At 57.4% G+C, this 22,185-nt stretch overlaps 1 protein-coding gene across 1 annotated transcript in view; it reads right to left on the reverse strand.

Moving 5' to 3' along the window:
• Positions 1-15,745: 15,745 nt before the first annotated feature.
• The window catches only part of CTNNBL1 (catenin beta like 1), a 161,746-nt gene continuing 155,306 nt past the window's right edge, over positions 15,746-22,185 (reverse strand). Inside the window, exon 16 of the mRNA XM_015535519.2 lies at positions 15,746-15,942. Within this exon, the coding sequence (XP_015391005.2) occupies positions 15,854-15,942 (89 nt within the window). The 3' untranslated portion in view covers positions 15,746-15,853. The remainder of the gene's footprint in view (positions 15,943-22,185) is intronic.

The following is a 22,185-nucleotide window of genomic DNA, read 5'->3' on the forward strand; positions in this document are numbered from 1 at the left end:
GCCTCTTTTAGGAGGGACGCTGAGCCGCTGACCAGGGAAGGGCGCATCAGGATGGGACCCGCAGACTGCACACGGTCAGCATCGGGAGGACTGACACATCTAGTTGTGGCCCTCACCAGCCCTGACCCAGGCGTCGCCCTGTCCACGGCACACCTCCTCTTGAGTGGCCCCTCACACCCAACCTGCCTCCCCCCGAAGTTCGGCTCGTCCCCTCAAGTCTTGCCCTGCTCTAGGCTTCCCTGTCTCAGGCGTGCCCCACCCCCAGCCCCCACCCATCCCGCGCCCAGAGATCGAATCCGTCCCTAAGCCCTGCCCACCGAACATCTCCCACCATCCAAGCTCTCCATGCTCGCGGGTGGGCGCCCATCTCTCGCCAGCCTCCTGTGTCCCCTGTACCCACACCCCACCAGGAAGGAGCGCTTTTCCAAATGCAAATCCCATCATCCTCCCCCACTTAGAGCCCTAGATGGTTTCAACCGCTGAGAATAAAATCCAAACAGCTTCCTCATGTGACCTCGCCTCCCACTAGCTCCCCCTCACTCTCGCTTCCAGCCATTTGGCCTTCTGGCGGTTTCTGGAATGCACCACGCCCCCTCTCACCACACTTCCCTCCGCCTGGAGCCTGCTGGCACCTCTTCCAGAGCTCTGCTCCCGTGCCAGTTCCTGGAGGGGCCGACTCTCCCCGTCAGGGCTCTCCCAGCCCCTCGCCCTCTCCTTTGCAGCCACAGTGACTGGGCTGTGAGCACCTCCCGGGGGACGTCGGATCTTCCTCGTTGTACATCCTCGAAGACCGGCACATAGTAGGGCCACAGAAATCTCGCTGAATGAAGAAGGGAGGGAAATAGTGGATGGATGGATGAAGATCTGTAGTGGCCTGGGGAGTAGAGGATGTGGGTACCGGTGGGGCTTGATGGCTGTATTTCAGACATGGGGGAGTGCGGGCCCTGCCGTGACACCAGGTCCCTGTGTCACTGGTGTTTCGGGCCCCCTCTGGGCCTCAGTTTCCCCAGGAGAATGAGGGCATTGCACGAGGCCTCGAAGGCTCCCCTCCCCTGCTCCGGGGGTCTCTTTTTGGGGATGTGAAGGAGGGAGGCAGAGGGCAGAGCCCTGGAAGTAGACTAGGTCCACGCAAGGACAAACGTTCCCCCAGCCAGAGCTGTCCTGCCGCCGGCAGGCTGCCTTGAGAGAAAGTGAGCTCCCCACCGCTGGAGGTGCGTAAGCAGGGGTGCCATCGGGAGGAGCCGCCTGGGCAGCTGGACCCATGACTGGGCACCCAGCCTGGAATTCAGAAAGGCACAGGCTCCAGAGGTCAGTCTCAGCTCCGTTCTTATTAGCTGTGTGACCTCGGGCAAGTTGCTTCAGCTCTCTGAATCTCTCAGGGGACCTAATCTAGAAAACGGAGGAACAGCAAGGTTTTGAGAAGATGCGCAGGGCCTGGAGCCACGTCGGTGTCTGACAAGCACCAGCACCTTGCCCAGCCCGGCCTGCGAGCCAGGGTAGAAGTTCTGGCCAAACACAAGGCAGGTTGGCTGCTTCGTCCCCAGAGTCCAATAAGCGCTTGGTCCCCAGTGGCAGGGTGCTGTGGGGTACTCACCCGGACCCTCGTGCCCGGGGCGTCCTGGCCTTGACCCCGGAGCCTAAGAGAAAGGGCAGCCTTGAGCAGGCCCCTCACCTTGCTGGGTGCCTCCCCCCACCCCGCCCAACATCCATGGGCCGGTGACTGTTTCCTCCCGCACCCCTCCTCCCTCACCTCCGTGCAGGGAGCCCCCTCCTTTCCACGCCTCCCAATCACGGCAAACTGCCTCATCAATCATGTTCCCTCTAATTAACTTCTAATTTACCTCTTTAGTCAAATCTGTTTACAATCAGAGACAAGAAAACACGCAGCAGCTCGAGGTGCGGACGTGGGCACTGGCTCCGGGGACCGCGGAAGATCAATCAGCCCTTGACCCGGGGGTGGGAGCCGGGCTCCCCTCCCCTCCCCTTCCAGTGAGGGCTGAGGACTTTAAAGGGCAGGGGCGGGGGGTGCCACTTGGCCCAGTGCCCTGCCATCCAGCACCCCTTTCTGCCAGGCCACCCAGCCTCCTGCATGTTTCCTTGTCTCTGGTCTTCCCGCCCCACTAGGTGGGCAGGCACACTGCCACTTGCTGTGTGGCCCCTGAGAATGACTAGACAACTCTGTGCTTCTGTTTCCGTTTGCAAAGTCAGGGGTAAAATAACATCACCCTCCCTGCAGGCGGCAGTGAATACAAAAGGCATCCCCATCAGTTACACTGAGCCAGCGGAAGGATCACAGGCTTTGTTTGTTTGGTTTTCCTTTCAATAGTTGGGATGTTTTACATCTTTAAAAACTTGAACTCATCTTCAACTTACGGGAAAGTTGCAAGTATGTGAAAGTTGCAAGCCAGCACCTGCGAAGGTTTCAGTGGTGCATTTTCTAAAATAAAGACGTGTTCTTACATAACCACAACACAGCCACCGGAAGCAGCAAATTCGGGTTGAAACCCCACTCCTGTCTAATCTCAGCCGGGCCCTGAGTTTAAATCCTGCTGTACCACTTACTGGCCGCGTGGCCTTGGCCAAGCCACATGACCCCTCCTAGGCCCAGTTTCTGTGTCTGTGAAGCGGGTGGTCGAGGTCATCGCACCAACTCCGCTGTGCACGGTTGCCTGTGTGAGGTCAGCGGCCAGTGCGTGGCAAGCAACACGGGGGAGGGATACGAGGGACTGTCCCTGTCCCCGCTGGGGGTGGGAAAGGAGGCCCAGGGCGGGCAGTGCTTATTCCAGGTCACAAGGCATGGAGGCCGGAATCAGATTCCAAGGCCTCGAAGAGGCAGAGCCCCGAGTCATGGGTCGGTGTCACGTTCTCCATTCAGAGATGGACAACCTGGAACTCGGAAAGCCCAGGGACTTGTTTTTGGCTCCTTGGCCAATGCTGAGGGCGGAAACCAGTGGTGGAAAGACTAAAGCCGGGAGGAAGGTGAGGGGTAATGATTATTAATGGCACACCAATAATACTAACAATAAATAATGAGCAAAGTCACCTTAGAAGAGGTCCCTCGTGGGGGTGGTGTGGGCGGAGCTGGGGGCGGGGAGGGGTCGGCAGGCAGGCGGGAAGGACGCCCCACACTGAGTGCATGGGGTGGTATGGAGGGACTCAGAGGAGCCTGTGAGCCCTCAGGTCACAGCCCCCTGCAGCGGAGAGCAAGGGGACACCTGCCAACTCCAGGCTGGTCTCCACACAGCCCACCCCCTTCTGCTCCCACTCACTCGCCCACATACTCAGCCATTGGTTCGGCCGGCTTGCACTCACCTGGAATGTTCCTCCGGCTCTGCCCTTGGCTGCCCCCTGCTCACTGTTCAAGTCTCAGCGCAAACATCCCCGAAAGAGGCCTTCCAGGGAGAACCATCTTAGGTCAAGAAGCCCCCCACTCCACTCTCTAACTTGCTCTTTCTTCCATCCCCTTGTTTGTTTTCGTCACCTCACTTATTTCCATCTGAAGCGATGCCATTTAGTTCTCTTCCTCTAATTGGTCCGCCTTGCTCCGTGTCTGGGGCCCCCCACGCACGAGTTCCTCGAGAGCAGCGATCTCTGTTCTGTTCATGCCTGTCTCCGCGAGCCCAGAGTTAACACCGGGTGGGGGGATGCTCAACGAACACGGCGGAACGAATGCTGAATTCAGCCGGGCATTCGTGTCTCCCCTGGTGCCTGTCGACGTGGGGGACCTGGAGATTGAATCAGAGAGGTACCCTGTGCTCACCTGCTCACCATCCTGCTAAATCTAAAATCGCAGGTTCTCACGGTAGGGGGACAGCCAGGCCCAGGCCCCGCGCCTAGCACTGCCCCTGGACAGGACCTGCTGGGACAGCCCTCCAGCGGGGAAGCGGAGCCCAGCGTGGCTCCAGCCCAGCCCTGCCCCATCTCACTGCCCCAACTGCCAACTGGCCAGGCTGGAGACCTGGAATGACACCTGTTCTCCACGGGCTCCAGCCCGCACGCCCTTTTGTCATGGAGCCCTGGCCGGCCGCCACGGGTGGGGGCGGGAGGCTCTGCCTGGCTCACTACAGCTGGGGAGCCCCATCCTGGGAGCACGGACCTTCCTCAAGGATCAGGAGATGCGTCCTGTCCTCCTGTCTGGAGGCCTCGGGGAGATGACAGCGTCTGGCGAAGGGGAGGGCACGCTGCTGCCTGCCGCACTGTTTGTTCATATTCCTATTTCCCTGCCCGTGTTTCTCGTTCCAGACTGTGTAATTAGGTGTCCAGGGGTGTCTCTGATTCTGTTCCGATAGAATTTGCCTTGTTTAATCGGTAACAGGATGGCTGCCTCTGACAGCTGTTTTTCCTAGGGAAAAAAAAAGGCTGTTAGGGATGGGGTGAGTTGGGAGGCGGGCTGGTATTGGGCTCCTTGGCCTGAATTTGCCTTTGCCACAGACTTGGGGGGGGTGACCCCAGGGCCCGTCATGTCCCCTTCCCGGGCCTCAGTTTTCCCATTTGTACAACAAGGGGAGTGGGACTTTGCGAACCCTCTGAATCCCGAGGGTCGGCCGGCTGGTCACCTGCAGTGGGGAGGAGGCGGAGCTCGTGGAAGATCATTCATGGATGCATTTCAATCCAAGGTGGCATTTTTATCACTGTGTTCTTAATTGTAATTGCCATTTAATTAGATTAATGATAATTAATAACGCTAATAATGTGCCGTCCTTTATTTGGGATGAGGACATTGCCGACTCACCGTCCGGAGGTGGGGCTGGGCTGTGCTGAGTCCCCATCCTCCCTCCGGTCCCCCCACCCCCTCCGCTGTGCTTTGTCTCCCTGATTACACGTGTGCCGCATGCTGGGTTGGGACGGCCTCTTGTCACAGTGGACATTAGACCGCTAAGTGCTCCAGAGGGTCAGGGACCAGGGCGGGCGTTCCCATCCCCTAGACCCAAACACAGAGAGGGACCGGCCCAAGGAGGACACTGATGCGGGCTGGATGGGAGGAGGGATGAGTGGTGGGTGGGTGGACAGGTGCTCACAGAGGTGGACCAACGGATGAAGGAATGAATGCCTTTGGTCTCTGGCCAGGCGAGGTGACCAAGCTAACTGACCCTCCCGGGGAGGCAATCCCCTCCCCAACCGAGTCCAACCTACTCTGACTCCATAATAGCGTTCAAATATGCCCTCTCCTCCCTGCCCTCGAGGCCAGAGCCCTGCTTGAAGCCACCACCAAGGCTTGCCTGGACCACAGCACCAGCCCCCTCTCCTGACCTTGCAGCCTCCTGACCTACCCCCTTCCATCCTTCACACACGAAACAGGAGGGGCTTTCAGACTCGTCCGTGCGACCTGCCTCTTAAAGGTTCAGAGTCCTTCCAGGACCCCTCTGGGCCTTCCAAACAGAGTACAAACGCTTGGCCTTGGCATTTGAGCATTCCCACTCTGACTCCTGCCCATCTCCCGGCCCCCTTTTTCTACTGCCTTCTCTCCTTCCTCGCCTGCCTACTCACCCAGCACTTGCTCAGTGTGCTTCCTCCCTCCGGGCCTTGGCCAGCCTCCTCCCTCTGCAACCTCCTCCCCTGACCAACTCTCCGCCCCTCAAAAGCTCACCACCCTTCATGGTTGAGTTAAATGCCACCTCCTCCATGATGTCCTCCGTGATACCCCAGAAGAAGGAACTGCTCAGCAATGCCCTGTGTGTGTGTGTGTGTGTGTGTGTACGTGTGTCTGTGTGTGTGTCTTTGACAGTATCCTCTCTCCTGTCTGCCATGTGGACTCCCAGCACCCACAAGAATGTTGGGATACGTTTTGCTGACCACTCTTGGGCTTCGAGGTCAAGACTCAGCTCTTACCCAGGATAGCCGTGTGACCATCCAGCCTCTTCTGGTTTCCAAGCCTTGGTTTTCTCATCTATAAAATGGGGACGGCAGCCTGGCCTTCACAGGGTTGTAGTGACGATTGGATTTGGGTCTGTACGGCCCCCAGCTCAGAGCCGGGCTCTTTCCTGCCTCTGCCCCTCTGGTCGCCTCTCCTGGGAGTCCCTCCCATCTTCTTACCTGGTGAAGTTCCGCTTGCCTGTTCATCCCTGGGCCGTGGCCGCCTCCTCCCGGAAGCCGCAGGGACTCCCAAGACATAACTCAGTTCAGATGCTCCCAGAACCACCGCTCCCCACGCTGACTCAAACTGCTTTTGTGTCTGTTGCTCTGACCACCATGGGCCCGGGCTAGGTGTCGGCCCCTCCAGTGGGCCAGAAGGGCCTTGAGAATAAGGACAGCACATCCTGCTGCATCCGTGGTGGCGTCTCCACCCATCCCCTCCCTCCCTCCTTGACTCAGTCATTATATTCCATGCACACTCCCTGTGATCGGTTCCCTCCTCTGCTTAAAACCCTCCAATGGCTTCCCACTGTGTGTGGAAGAAAGTCCAAATTCCTCACTGTGGCTAACAAGGCCTAGAATAGCCTGCCCCCTGCCCACCTCAGCCAACTCATCGCCTCCTTCTCCCCACTCACAAGGCACCTGGCTGTTCCTTAAATATGTAAATCACACTCCTGCCCCAGGGCCTTTGCACTCGCTATGCCTTCTCCCTAGAATCCTATTCCCATTCCATTGGCAGCTGCTCTGCTTGTCCATCCTGTCTCACCTCCAGCATTACCTCCTCAGAAAGGTCTTCCCTGGCCATCCAGACCAGAGTAGCTACCCTTCCTTCCAGTCCCTCTCTTTTATTTTCTGCACGGCTCCCAGTGCCGTCTGGAGCCGCCTTGCTGGTTTGCAGGACAAGGAGCCTTGCTTGTTCTCTATCCCCACAGTCGCGCGTGGGGCCCGGGCACGTGGCAGGTGCTCAGAAAAGATTTGCTGAGGAAATGCTGCAGGGGCTCCCCGCTGGGTGTCGGCCCCCGTGCTGGGCACTCAGTGCAGAAATGGGGGAAAAGCAGCCCCCTACCGTCAGGCCGCTCACAGGGCAGGGCTGGAGAAGAAGCCTCACGGGGGGGCCTAGAGAGTGCAGAGAGGGGCTGCACGAGGAAGGGGGGGCGCTCACGGCTGAGGGCAGGGTGCGTGGGGTTCTCAGGACCTCTCTTGTCATGCTCTGGTCGACGAGGGGTGTGTCTGCCTCTGTCTCTCCCAGGAGGCTGGGAGCCCCTGAGAACAGGACCTGTGCTCCTGCCCCCGGGGAGGGAGGCGTCTGGGCCCGGGCTAGAATCCTCAGAGGGGAGAGTGAGGCAGGTCACAGGGCAGGAACACACGGACAGAGGCCTGGGGCGAGGGAGCATCAGTGAGGCCGTAAGCAGTGGCTGCACAGTTGATCAGGTCCACCCGGGGCACTTTGGTTCCACACCCCAGTCCCTTAGCGAGCACCTGTTGTATTCGGGCACACTGCTCACTCTTTGCTCTTAAAGGACCTTGGTGCGGGCGTGTGCTGACGGAGGGACTGACGCTGTCCTGGGTTTGCTCATTCATTCTGGAAGGTATAAATAAAGACGAATCGGCCTACGGTCTAGTAAGAAAAGAAAAGGATGAGAAGATCCGGAAACATAAGGATGTCAGCCATGATGGTTTGACCACTGGTCGGCACTTAATGGTTGGTCAAGTACTTTCTACGAATCAGCTTGTCGCAGGTCTAGACGGCAAGTAGTATCGTATAGCACCATCTCCCCATTTTATAGGTGAGGAAAACGAGGCTCAGAGAGGTGTAGTGACTCACCCGGTTCACACAGCTGGGCAGGAGCAGGGCTGGATTTGAACCCGGGAAGCCTGTCTCCAGCACCCATGCCCGCTGCTCACTGGTCCACGGGCCAGCCTGGTGAAGCTTTGCTTGTGCATCTTTCAATCGTGCTCAGTGACAGAGAGACGTCTGCTTGCAGCTGGTAAAAGCAGGAAGCTGTCCTCGGGCCTTGCTCCCAAGAGGGCTGGAGTGAGGTGAGGAGGGAAGGCAGCTGGCCCAGGCCGTGTCCTGTCACGGCCACTTAATGAGCTTAACTGATAACCGCGGGCTCAGGCAGGGTGCCAGCTGCGCCCGTCCATTTGGCCAGGCTTCCTGGCCTCGAACCATCTGCTGGGGGAGGGTGGCAGTGGGGCCAAGGGAGGGCCCTGAGGATCCCCAGTTGTTTGAGAGAATAGCAGGCAATCAATCATGACACAGCTGTGTGACCTTGGACAACTTCTTTGACCTCTCTGTGCATCCTTTTCTTGTTTGTAAACTAGAGGTGAGCATAGCAACGTTGGAAGATGCTACAGGGACGCAGCAAGATGCTGGGGACAGCGGCCTTCATTTCAGAGACTCCCTGGGGCGTAGTAGGCACTCAGGCAAATTTCCACCCCCTCCCTCTTTGGAAGGTCTCAAGAAAAACAATCCCAGACCCAGGACCCTTGAATAACGCAGAAAAAGGCTGCCGTGGTAGGGTGGAGACAGACTCTCATCTGGCTGGCACTAACTGAGGGGGTGACCTTGATCCCACGGCTCTCTGGGCCTCAGGCTTCTCATCTGCAAAATGGTACGGTGCTAGTCTCCACATCACAGGAATGTAGCGGGGAGTCCGTGAAATGGTGCCCACCAAGCGATCGGTACAGAGCCAGGCATTCAGTTGGTGCTAAATAATGTTGCCGACACTACGGTGGTTCGGGAGGGCTGGATCTGCTGATCCCGCGTGACCTTAGGACAGTCACCTACATTCTCAGGGCCTCTGTTTTCTCATTTGTAAAACTATCTGACCCAAGGTCCGTTCCCTGCCTCCTCGCCCCCCGCCCCCGGCTCTGCTGTTCCTGGATGTCACCAACTGTTGATTCCTGCCTCCTCTGAAGCCCATTGGATCTGTATCAGTGGGCAGGGGGCTAAGCCCCGGTAGCCGGGGAGGAGGGGCTGAAGGCAGGGGCGGGAATTGTGTGTCTGATTCCCAAGGGGAGCGAAGCCCCCGGTTTCCAGTGGCCACATGGTCCGGCCCACGGCTGCTTCTTGGCTGTTCTCGCTGTGGGGCTGGGGCAGGAAGGGACCAGACTTCTCCGGGGCCCCAGCAAGGCCTGGGTCTGGGTTCTCCAGGGAGTGGGGCTGAGCGGGCCCCGAGTGGAGGCAGGGCCTGGGGGTGGGCGGGCAGGTTTATTGCAGCCATTCCTCTCCCCCTGCAGCGGCTGCTTTCTAATGAAATTTTACGGCAGGTGGAAATGATACGACTCCGCCAGCCCTAAAAGCACTTCTATTTATTCATTAAAGATATTTATATACTGAGCAGCTCTCTCTGCCGGCCCCACCCAACTCTGGTTGGGCCGTGAAGTCGGTCCCAGCCCTCGGTGCTGGCAAAGGCTCCTGGGGCAGGTGACCCGTTGCTCTGCCTCAGTGTGTCCCAGATCTCGTGTCTAACAGACCACTTCCTCCTGGCCCACGGCACCGGCACCGCCTCCCTGGGTGCCTGCACCAGCCTCCTCCTGCGGTCCCTGCTGACACGCTGTGGTTGTCCGCGAGCCCTCCACCAAGCAAAGGGATCTTTTCAAAATCAGATCACATTCCTTCTTTGCCAAAACTGCTCCGTGGTCCTCAGGGCCCTGCAAGATCTGGCCCCTGCCCACCTCTCTGGCCCTCTCCCCCGGCAGCCCCTGCCTCACCCCTGGGTCCAGCCACCATGGCCTCTTCTGGCTATTCTCTGGAGAATGATGGTGCTCCCTCTGCCTCAAAACCTTTGCATCCGTGCCTCTGCTTAGACCCTCTTTCCAGCTCGCTCGGGCCACCGGGCTCCTTGATGGCGTTCAGAGCTGAGCTCAAAAGCACTTCATCAAAGAGGACTTCTCAGACCACCCAGTGGTCCCCATTGCTAGTCTGTGCGTGGTGTTTGCTCTTTCATAACACCCAGTACTCAGCCTGTGCATTTGTTTACGTGTTTAGTGTCTTCCGGTCTGTCCCACGAGGATGGGAGCTCCTTGAGGCCAGGGACTATGTCTGTCTTGTTCCCCACATAGCTTATGGTGGGTGTTTAGTCAATGATGGGGTGGGGGGGAGTGGCGAATGATCACCTGGGTACCCTGAGCTGGCCGCCGCTGTGGATTTCCACGGGCTGACGTCTCAGAGACCCTCTCATTCAGTCCTGGAATGAAGGAGAGCCGAGACTCCAAGAGGGGGAGGGGCCAGGCTCTTGTCTCATGGAGGCTGCACCAGGGGGCTCAATGTCCTGCCCTTCTGTTCCCGAGCATTTCCAGGAGCCGGAGCCAGGCTAGAGCCTTCCTCGGCTGTGGCCAGACCTCGGCCCTGGCTTCCGCAGACCCACCTCTGAAGGCTTTTCCCATCTGTTCCCTGGAGCTTCAGAGCAAAGCCGCTTGTCGGCAAAGCGTCTCCGGAGGCCTCCCACGGCCTTCCCGCTGCCTTAGACCCGGTGGCCTGGCTCATTGAGCAGCTACTACCACCGTATCTGGGGCCTGGGTACCCCCTGGAACAAACTTGCGAGGCTGGATCTTGCTGCAGGGGTCAGGGTCGGTTTCCCCAGCATCTGAGGACTGGGAGAGCCTGGAGGAAGTCGAGGAACAAGCTCTGTGACCGGACAGGAGCCCAAGCTCCCAGAAAGCACAGAGAAGCAACACACACATGGCTCTGCTGGGTTCTGCCACAGCCAGGAGCTCACTGAACCTGTGCCCTGCTGACCCCAGGGTCGTCGGGGCATCCCCAAAGTTCCCGTGTTTTATCCGGCCCCCGCCCCTTTGCCTGTGCACTTCCCTCTGCCTCGAATGACTTTCTACCTCTTGTGTTTTGAGACTCACGGCCATCCTAAGACCCCCGTGGATGCCACTCAAGGTACAGATAATGGTGCAGTGTCCGGTCTTTCCTGATCCCTCCTGCCATGTTTGGGGCCCCGCTCTGTCCCTTACGTCTTTTGAAGCTCACCACTGCTTCCTTTGTGACGCCCTGTTGGGCGACCGTGGGGAGTTAACACTGCCTTTCAGCCTGGGGTGTGTGCCCCCCCCACGCCCCGCACGGGGCCTGGCACAGAGCAGGTGCGCAGCAGACATGCCCTGGGAGATAACTGGAAGGAGGCAGTGACACCTAACACGGGTTGGGGGGGTGGAGAGGGAGGGGTTCAAGCCCAGTGGACAGGTGGAGGCGGGTAGATGGGGAAGGTGAGCAAGGACCCTTGCTATACAAGCTGCTTAAAGGCGGCTCCTCCTCCCCATTACTGCAGAGAGAAAGCCTAACCTTCCAGAAGTTTCTTGGACTTCCCTCTTCCCATGGTAGAGCAGCCAGGGCCATGTTCACAAGGCTGCCCATCCCCAGCCAGCAGACCTGTGCTGAGGGCTCCCATGCAGGTGAGCACCTGTTCTGATGTGGGCGTGAGGGGCTCAGGGAGCAGGGCCCCTGCCCACCCTCTCTATGGAGAGGAAGAGAGAGAGAGAGGGAGAGCGAGAGGGAGAGCGAGATGGGGCTTCAGTCAGGAGACTGTCGATGGGCGGCTTCTCTGGGGCTTCCTGCACAGCCGCGCTGAAGGCTTCTGCTTCCAGTGCATTCTGCGCGGACAGGGCGGCTTCCCAGTCACCCGCAGCCACCTCCCCAGCCCCGCTTGAGCCCCTTCTCTGCCAGTCGGTTGGGACACCGTGCAGCTCCGGGGTCAGGAGCGTGGGCCTCGGAACCAGCTTGCTTACGTTCCCAGCCCAGCTCTGTCACTTTGTGAGCCACTGACCCTGTCATTCCGGGTCTGTGAAATGAGGCTGATGATAAAAGCACCCGCCCCTGAGGAACTGAGGGTTGGATGAGCTAATTCGAGCGAAGTACTGAGCTCATAGGAAGAGCCGGATGAGTATTAGCCGATACGGCACACACGCGATAAATCCATTCTTCTGAAACACTAAATGACTTCGCTCGGAAGAGAAAGGCAGATGAAGACAACAAACACCGTTGCCGTCGGAGGGGCAGAGAGACACGAGGGCTGACGCTGCGTGGGGGAGGGTGCGGGGCGACGCGCGCACACGCGGGCCACGGAGGGCGGGCGGCGTGGCGATACGCATCACGGTGGAAAATACACATTCTGACTTAGCAATTCTGCTTGGGAATTTAAAGGCACACACGTGCGGAACGACGTTCTCTGCAAGGACGTCCACTGCCGCACTGTCTTAGCCAAAGATCGGAGACACCTAAACGTCCGTGCGCGTGGTTAAATTCGGCAGGGCCACGAGGGTGGCGGGGGTGGGGTGCTGTGTGCTTTTGGTGGCTGCAGAGCGAAAAGCAAGGTGCAGGGCAGTACCCTCTGTATTAAGTACGTTCACTCACTTGAAAACACGTCCCCGGAAGGATATTCTAGCTATTTAGCTGGGGGTGGCCTCCGGGGAGGGGCGCTGGGGGCCAGGGGGTGCAGCTGGCTGATTCACACCCCGGATACCCTTACGGACCTTCTGAAGTTTATACCGAGGGCACGTGTCACCTTATCAAGGAAAAGGTGGCTGGAGATCACTTGCCTTTTCCTCAGCACAGAAAGACGGGAGGCCCACCGCTGAGGCACCAACCACTTTGCGTGAGTACCAAGGAGGAAGGCAGATTGAAAAATGTGGCTCTGCTCTTACCTCTACTGTTGGGTAAGGAAATCTAATCAAGAAGTTTTTGCCTTGAGGAAAGTGAGTCTCGTCTCCCTGTTGACACTACACTGATGCTCTTGGTAACGACAGAAGATGCCACCTGGGCACCGGCGCTGCTGTGGGGGTGACTGAAGGGTGGCTCCCAGCTTCCCTGACAAAGCACTTCCCCCCCGCAGATAAAGGAGGAATGCGGCCTGCATGCAAATCTCTTTAAATTAGACATGGCCCATCTTGCTGCCACTGAATTCAGGCGTGCTAACCACTAAAAGAGAGCAGCAAGCTGTGAAGGAAGAGGTATGTGAAATCCTCACTTCCGTCGTGAAGAAATTCTGGCTAATTTTGCTTAAGGGCTACCTTATTGCCATGTTTGGATAGGAAAGGGCGTTTTGTCTTGCTGGGACGCGAGGGGCTGGTACCACTCAGCTATGGGCGCAAGGATGGCCATGGGGAGCCTGGTCTGAAGGGAAGAGCTTGGAAGCCCCCACAGCCGGCAGACACAGAATCAAGTTCAGAACCGCAGGGCCAGGGTGGCCTTTACTGGAAGCCCCAGAAGTCCTTCCGGAGGGGTAGGGCTGCTTGGTGAGGCAGACAGGGTCTCAGCCTCAGCAGATGCAAGAGGTAGGACCACACCCCAGGAGCCAATGGGTTGGCAAGGTCAGTGATGAGGATCTTCACCTTGTTTTCATTCAAAGCTTTTCTAAGCCTTGGGTGGTGGGTTGTTAAAATCAGAAAGTAGAGGGTCAAGAGGGCTCCTCATCCCGTCTCCTTGACCCCTGCACCTCTGAACTATAACCGCTTCTGAATCCTAAGGGGTTATATACCTCTTGTTCCCCACAAGCCCTCCTGTCACCAGACTGATGGAGGGGGACCATGTCCCCATTTGTAAGGTGAAAGCAGGAGTTCAAACTTGCTGTTAGCAGAGGGACTTGTCTAACAAGACCTCAGGAGACACCCCCATACAGGAAGCAAGGGGGAGAGGAGCGACCGTAGGTGAAGCAGTGTGAGTGGCCCAAAGCCCTACCCACCCTCCCTTCCTCTTAAAAAATTTTTTTTAATGTTTGCTTATTTTTGAGAGAGAGAGAGAGAGAGGGAGAGAGAGAGAGAGGGAGAATGCGAGAGGGGGAGGGGCAGGGAGAGGGAGGAAGAATCTGAGGCACGCTCCAGGCTCTGAGCTGTCGGCACAGAGACCGATGTGAGGCTGGAACCCACGAACCATGAGATCACGATACGAGCCGAAGTCGGATGCTTAACTGACTGAGCCCCCCAGGTTCCACCCCCTTCTATGCTGGCGGCTGATGTGCTTGTGGGAAACCTGGAGCTTCGGGAGAAGGCGGCTGGAAACCGCTGGGCAGAACTGCTCTGGATGGACGACGAGGTAACCGCGGCTGCCCCCTGAGAAAGGGAGGCCCAGGGGTCGTGAGATGGGAGAGGAGACTCTTCCCTGCAAAGCTTTTTGTTAGATTTGGAACTTCTGTACCACGTACGAGCAATACCTGGCTAAGAACAAACACAATTTGAAAAACAAAGGAAAGCTGAAGGACTAATGCTCCCTGAACTACCGTCCTTAGCTCAGAAAGCCCATGATTCTGTAGTTTACACCCGGACGTGCTCTATTCTCCAAATCCATCCCACCGCATGCCGCCAGCGGGATGAAGAGTGCCGTCCGTCAGTGATCGTGGTGGTCTCCCAGGCAGAGCCTGGTGGAGGGGAGGGCACGGACTGCGGGCTCAGGCAGACCCTGCTCTGAACGTAGGTGCTGCTGCTCACTGGCCACGGGGTCCTGCACACGCCCCTCACCCTCTCTGGGACCTCGTCTCGGCTTCAGTAAACTGGGGATAACGACGTGGCCCGCGGTAAGAGACCGGATGCGCAGCAAGTGGCACACGGCAGGTGTCCGATTCACGGTAGCCGCCACCGTTAGAGAGAAAGGAAATGAAAAGAACCCAGACGCCTAAACCCGACACGAGCCTGTAAGGTGAGTCCGGCTCTGCGCCAGGACCTGCAGTCGCCGCCCGCCACCTCTCAGGTGGGACGCCCGCCTCACGGTAAGGACGGACGCGCCGCGTGTCACCCCGCCAGGCTGGCGGGGGTCGTCTCGCTCGACGCTCTACCGCCTGCCCGGCGCCGTCTTATTCGGAGCCCTGTCAGGTGGCCGCCTGCAAGGGCGCCGCGTTTCCCCTGGCATATGCCCGCTCTGGCCAGATGGTGGCGGCGGCCTGGAGCCCTGCACTTGGGGTTCGGTGAGAAGCCAGAGCCGGGCCGACTGGCCGTCGGTGCTGGTCACAGGCCCCGGCAGGGTGTGCCGCCCTGGGCCGGACCCTTTGGTTTAGCGAAATACTGCTTTTCTGAGCTGGTTGTTCCCCCTCCTCCTCCTCCTCCTCCTCCCTCGTGAGGACTCTACTGTGTGACAGACTAAAATACACTGACGGACCGCTGACTTCCGCAGAGGAGGCTGGTTTTCTCACAACCCGAGAAACGGGTGAAATGGCGATACTGAAGCCCCAGCCGTGTGAGGAAGAACAAAAGGAGCCAGCATCGCTTAGATGGCTTCGTTCATCCTCCCGGCGCCAGATGGGCAGAGCCGCCCCTACTGCGCGGACGGAGGCAGGCAGAGTCGGGCATCCGAGCTGCCACAGCCGCCGGCGGACCTGAGGCCTGTTTGCTCTCCGGAAGCGGTGCTCAGCCCGACACGCCAAACGGCCCGGGAGCTTAAAACCACACGGCACTTGGGCCACACCCGAGATTCCGATTCGCTCGTTCTGGGCCGGGGGGCGGGCGACGAGGACATTTGTTCAGGCTCCCCTCCCAACCGGTGGTGCCGGCGTGCGGTCGGGCTTCCAAATGCTGCTGCAGGGGCTGTGCTCCCCGAGGCTGGCCCCACTGTGCCCTGGAAGCCTCCCCACGGGCGTTTCTGCACGAGCCACGTGCCTGGCATTCCCCGTCACTCTTCGTGTCAGGGTCGGCAGCCCCACAGTGGTCCCCGGTCCACGCGCCCCCCCCCCCCCCCGCCCCAGCTTCCCAGCTTCAGGCTGGTGGCCTCACGGCGGCCACGCAGTCGCTTTATGCTGACCCGCTTTATCCCTGATCTGCTCTCCGAGCCTCAGTTCCCTCACCGGCAGAGTGAGGCCAACCACTGACCTTCCTCAGCTGTGTCCCATGATGGCTGCTGGAAAGTGCCGGGTGAACAGCACCGGCATACCGCTCTGCTACAGAAAATGCCAGCCAGGGCTACCAAAACTAGCTTTAATTCGTCCAAAAGTCACATCAAGCTGTGTAAAAACTTTCTGGGAGGGAGGCCCAGAGAGAGTCCATGCTGCCCCATGGGGCCGAGGGGTCTCTAGAAGTTCTCCAGCAAGCCCAGGATGCGCTTTTGCTCGTTCTCCCGGAACTCCGGGCTCCGGCCGTCCCCGATGTTCTCCGCGTACTCTGGGGAGACAAAGGCGGCGTTAGGCATGGATCCGAGGGGTGCGCTCCGTCGTGGCTGGGCCCCTCCGCACCCCTCCCTAGATCCCGGCTCCTGCCGAGGCACGTGCTGTTCTAATGCCTCTAACGGCCGCCCCAGGGGCACCTTGGCCAAACTCATCGGTCTTGCGTTCGAGGTGATGAGTGAACCCAAGTCACCTTTGCCGACTCCCAGTCCTCCCCGGCCACACCCTTTACTCACTCACGTGGTCACTCAGTGCACAGGCAGCGGACGCCTGCGTGGCCAGTGTTTGTCAGAGTGTGGGCCCTGACCAGCGGCAGCACCGTGGAGGAACTTGTCAGAAACGCAGATCTGGGGGCCAACCGAGACCTACTCAGTAGCCCCAGCAGAGTCCGTCTGAACAAGCTGTCCAGGTAATGATAACGCACACAAGTCTCAGAACCATGATTTGAGGCAATGGGGGTAAAGTAATGATCAAGATACGCGAAAATCTCTGCTCTCTAGTGGGGGAAACGGCCCACAAGTAAGCGACACAGGGTGGCTGTCAGAAGGCCTCACGGAGATTTGATCGGAGACCTGAAACAAATTCACGTGGGCACGTCTGGGAGCGAGCGGCAAAGAGGCTCCGAGCAGGGAGCTCACCCGGCCCGGTGGGGAGTGAGTGTGGAGGTCCCTGTGGCCGGAGCTCGGCACCGGGGACAGGAAGGGGCAGGCACAGGCCACAGGGCCTTGGGGGCTGCTGCAAGGACTCCGGCCCTCCCCCCGTGACCAGGGCTGTGGGAGGGCTGTAAGCAAAGGAGTGACGGCTCACTCCAGCTGCTGTGTGGGAGATGCCCTGAAGGGCACAAGGGCAGAAGGGGAGATGTGATTTGATGGTGCCTGGGACCAAGAAGGTCACAGAGGGGGTGAGAAGTCTTCCGATTTTACATGCATTCTGAAGGTGACCCAGCGGGACTCACAGACAGGCTGGAAGCGGGGTGCTAGAGAGACATGTGGATACCCACATCACCAAGAGGTATGACAGAGTAGTGAAGGATGAGGGGAGCAGGCGCTGCACCAAGGAGGGGGTCAAGGTGCAGTCCCTGGACATGAGCTCAAACAGCTGGGGGTTTCAGGTAAATGGGCTGGTGGGACAAAGAAGGATCTCGAGGTGCGCCTCCCATGCCTCCGGTGGGAGAAAACAGCCAGTGCCAGAGAGGGCCCACCCCTGGGAGAGGTGGGTTTCAGTCAGAGCGGGAAGGCAAGGAAAATACTCCAAGAAGGAGGAGGATACAAGGATGACAGTGAGGACAGATGTCCAGAGAACACAAGCAGAGTGTCAGGGCAGGTCACCACGTGACCGACTTACCCGTTACCCCAGCTCTCTATTTCATGTTCAAAAGTATCCCCTCAAATTACACAGTCACCCTGGTTTTAGGAGGAGGGGGGCTACGAGGCAGAAACGATGTAGAGCTTAGGGACTGGGGTGCGGGGCATGGATGGGCTTCCTGTAGTGACCCGTGTCCAGGAGCAGGGACACAGAATGTGGAGGAAGGGAGGACAGCACTCTTCTTGCCCGCAGACCCACGGCGGGGAGGGGGTGTGACGTGGTGGGCTGGGTTTGGACCCGTCTCTGGCGCACCATCCTAAGTGACCTTGGGGGTGTCCTCTGAAAACGTAGGGAAGGTACTTGGCAAATAACCGATATTCGAGGCACACTCGTTCCTTCCCCGAGCCTCCGTGGCTCTAGCCAGCAATGTCACACGTGGAACCCCACGCACCCCTGCAGGCCCATCTTAAGAGCCACCTTCTCTGCGAAGCCTGCCCGGTCATCTCTTCCTCCGGCTCCTGTCCTCAGGCCAGGGTCCCCATCACAGGCCTGACTTCCGGACCACCCTGCACTTGCTCTCCTCTCCCTCTAGGTGGGGAGTTCCAGGAAGGCAGAGGCGTGTGTGTGCCTTACTTTGAGCTAAACGCCCAGCAGAGTCTGCTGTCCGTGTGGTGCGGTAAAGCGGCTCTCGGAGCAGGTGGATCAGGGTGACGGCCTGCATCCCTGCCCCGCTCCCTGCTTCCCAGACTGGGCAGTTTCAGGTAGAAGAGACAACTCTGGGCAAGACGCTTTTACATAATAAAACATCTGCTGATCCAAATCAGACAAAGACTGGGGAGAGACAAGAGAGTGTGCAACCCCTCCCCTGCTTCCCCCCCCCCCCCCCCCCCCCCCGTGCTGGGGAATAATTCTGCTCCTGCCACTTCTTCATTTTTCCTCCTTCCTCTTTATTACTTTGGACATGTGCCGGAAAACGGGATTTGGGATTCAGACATGTGCCAGCTGTGTGTCTCCCCCTGGAAATCATCCTCTTCCGTTAGATGCATCCATCACCTCCACTAGCAAATGGTTGTGATGCCTTCTATTAAGGTCTCTTAAAGAGAGGGCTGGGGTGACGGGAGAGCAGGATCTGGGCTGCGGAGACAGCTACGGGGGCTTTACATAAATGCTATCTCTTACTCACGTGTGAATGATCTAGTCACTGCCCCAGGAGAGACAGAAGTGACCATTACAGCATTTAATACCCCCAGAGGCATGGTCTGGAAGCAGGAGTCTTAATGGATTGAACTAACACTTTGCTCTTCTAATGTATTCTCAGACCCAGGAGGGAGGGAAGTGGAGAAACAGTCTGCCCTTTGGGGCAGTGATTTTCCAAGTCAAGCCAGCTTCCCTGTAGGGACCTAATCTCTTTCTAGAGACCCACACGGTAAAGGAAACCAACGTCTGTATCAGCGCCCTTGCTGAACCACCTCTGCCAAGGCCTTAGAAAGCACAAGCCACCGCAGCGCACAGAGCACCCCTCAGACGGCCGGCCTCCCGTCACTCTCTGTGGGGAAGGATGAAACCACCGGAGTAGCTGTTCCCTAGAAACGGGCTGTGAACAGCGTAGGTGCAGCGTGTCTCCCACACAGCATGTGCCGGGCAAGGACGTCCGGCGGCTCGCCTGACCTTTGCGGCCATCCCGCAGGGAGAGAAGCCATCTCTGTTTGCAGACAAGGAAGCTGAGGCGTGTTAGAGAACTGGGGCAACGCCCCAAGTCCGGGACAGCGGGGAAGCTGAAATTCAACCCAAAACGTGTGTGAAAAAGGCACCTAAAAGAGCTGGGGGGAGCCAGTTCCCAAAGTGGCATCCTCTTACCTAAGCAACATCCCACCCTGCTGCTCCCCATCCTCTGGGGGAAACACTGCTCTGTGAGTACTCCAAAGCAGTCCAGCCCCACAGGGCTTCTGGCTACAAAGTCCTCCTAAGGGTACGTCTCTAGACGCCACGTCCTGTGGGAAAGGGTCTCATTGGCCCCAGATGTGGAGCGGGTCAGAATGTCAGAACTGCAGAGCTCTCAGAAATGTAGGACAACTCTGAAGGGCAGGTGGTCAGCCAGGGTCCCACAGCAAGCCAGCCACGGAGCCAGGCCCGGGGCCAGGTCTGCCGAGGCCCTCATGTTCCTCCACTGCCACTGGCAGCCGGCACCAGCTGTGCCCTGCGCCCTCTGCCCCTTACCCCTACTCCTTCTTTGTTTCCAGAGGAGAATCCTATTTGGAGCAAATCTGGGTGGTGCCAGCTACCTCTGGTTATTATAGCTGCCGCAGCAGTTTATAAATATTGAACAGATTCCTCCCAGAGGTCTTGGGGAAGAGTTCTCTTTGCATGTGTGTGTGTGTGTGTGTGTGCGCGTGTGCGTGTGCGTGTGTCTAAGAGGGGAAGAGTGAGTACGGGAAAAAGATGCTAGATGGAGGGGGAACTATGAGTGGCGGGAGAACGGGAGAGAAGAGGGTGAGTCGGCTGGGGAGAGTGAGAAAGAGGGTGCACACATCAACTCCATTCTCCACTTCCCCAGCATTTTCAAATGCTCTTATAATAAAGGCTTTGATGGAGCTCAAAAACAGGCAGCAGTGCTGAACGCATAAATATTAAAGCAAACTTTAGACAGCAGGTTTACTCTTCAGACATGGAATACAAGCTGTTCTGTTTATGTTAAGAGGGAGAGGGAGGGGCCCGGGCTGGCGGATGGGGAGAACTGTCTTCAGGACAGGGACCTGGGCCGTGCTCACAAGCCTGGTTCAGACCCCCGAACCCTAAGCTTTAACTGCTCATCTCTTAAAAAATGCAGGAGGAAGATGGAAGGGGAGGGAAGAAGGATACCCAGAATATTTTCACGCTGAAAACTCTGGAAGACACAGACATCACCACAAACGAGGACCTGGGAAAGGAAACTCCATGTCTAACACATTCCTTAATGACGATGAACTTGGAAGGTCTGATGCCACACTTCCCTAGGAGGAGAACACTTATCTGCAGCAACGGGACATCAGGGATTTCATTAAAATGAAACCCATTTAAAGGAGAAAGAAACATATCCTTTGCTTATCATGTGAACAGGGTCATCTGGTTGGAAAAGTGCCCCCCGCCACCAGGCCCTGAGGAGTCTGGTCTGGGTGCTGGTCCACCGGCTTTCCTGCCTGCCCCCGAGTCCAGGCTGCTGCGAGCTCCAGGTCAAAGGATCAGGCCAAGGAAGTTGGAAGGAAGGAGCCTCCATTTGCTGAGCACGTACTCTGTCCCAGGCACCTGACTGTAGTTCAACTTCAGCCTTCCCGAGGGACAATAGTCACTTCAGGTTTGTTTTTCACAGAGAGGAAACAGGCTCAAACGTATTATCTACTAACTTACCCAAAGTTACACAGACAGAATCATGCCGGTCTGTGTGTCTCAGATCTATTTATCGCTGGCAGGGCTCACACACTGATGGCAACAGTAAAGGTAGCTAACGTTTATCAAGCACGTACCATGTGCCAGCCCCACGTCCGCACTGCACGTACGGTACCTCTCCTGATCCACACAGAACCTTTTGAGGCAGGTTATCTCCATCTCACAGACGAAGGACTGTGGCTTGGAGAAAGTAAGTAGCTGCCGAAGGTTAAATGCAGGCCTCTCTCCAGGATTCTCTCCTGACTCCAAACGCCCTAGTGGTCATAGTAGCCATGACCTGGTACAAGTCACACACACACCCACATGTCATCAAAAGAGAAATCCTGCCAGCTTCTGCAGTTTCAAAATCGCAGACAACGCTCAGGCTACCGAGAGCCCCAAATCAATATGGAAATACATGTTTAGGAGCTTCTAGAGGAGATTTCAAGCCATAAAGAACAAAAGCAAATCAAAGGGCCAGGAGCCAATTTCTGAAAGCATTTTGAAGTCTTGGGCTCCGTCTTTCTGCCACCAATGAAAGAGTTTTTGAGTCAGGAATCCTCTGAGCTCTCCCCGGCACAGCAGCCCAGCAGCCACGTGGTCCTCCGGCAACTTTCATCAGTGACTATGACACTGAAGAGACTTGGCCCGCAGCTTCCACGGTAACCCTTGGCACAAGTATTTATACTAAAAGGTATTTCCGGGTTACGGTTCCTAGGCCACATCCAAGGAGATGCCTGCGCGATGATGGACAGCCGCATCTGCCCACAGAGGGCCTTCACGTGCTTCCACAAGCCACCTTTCTTGGCCAGTCAGCTTCATAGGGACATAAAGTACAAGGGTGGCTGCCAGAGACTGGGGGAGGAGAGTATGGGGAGTGAGGGCGTACAGAGTTTCAATTTTGCAATTCTGTGGACAGACGGTGGTGATGGTCGCAATGGTAAATCTGACCAATACTTTACCACTACCACCAAAAAAAAAAAAAAAAAAAAAAAAAGTGCCTCCTCTGTGCAGCCTCTCTGGATCTTTAGGCTCCTTTTAAGGTGCAGCAGCATTAACTGTGCCTTTGTGATTCACACTCTTAGCACGGACTTCATTCTGCTTTGTGTAGTGATTAGTTTCTTCACCTGTGATAGGACTGTGTGCCCCTGGGGAAAGGCCCTACTAAGGGTCTCATTCATCTCAGGAGCCCACCCAGTGCCCTGTGAGGCCAAGTAGGTGTTGTATAAAGGCAGCCGCCCTAAATTTTCTTTTTATTTATTTATTTATTTATTTATTTATTTATTTATTTAATTTTTTTTTTAACGTTTTATTTATTTTTGAGACAGAGAGAGACAGAGCATGAACGGGGCAGGGGCAGAGAGAGAGGGAGACACAGAATCGGAAGCAGGCTCCAGGCTCTGAGCCATCAGCCCAGAGCCCGACGCGGGGCTCGAACTCACGGACTGCGAGAGATCGTGACCTGAGCTGAAGTCGGACGCTTAACCGACTGAGCCACCCAGGCGCCCCGAAATTTTCTTTTTAAAAGATGGTA

This window comes from Panthera tigris, chromosome A3 (genome assembly GCF_018350195.1).
Source record: "Panthera tigris isolate Pti1 chromosome A3, P.tigris_Pti1_mat1.1, whole genome shotgun sequence".
Taxonomy (NCBI): domain Eukaryota; kingdom Metazoa; phylum Chordata; class Mammalia; order Carnivora; family Felidae; genus Panthera; species Panthera tigris.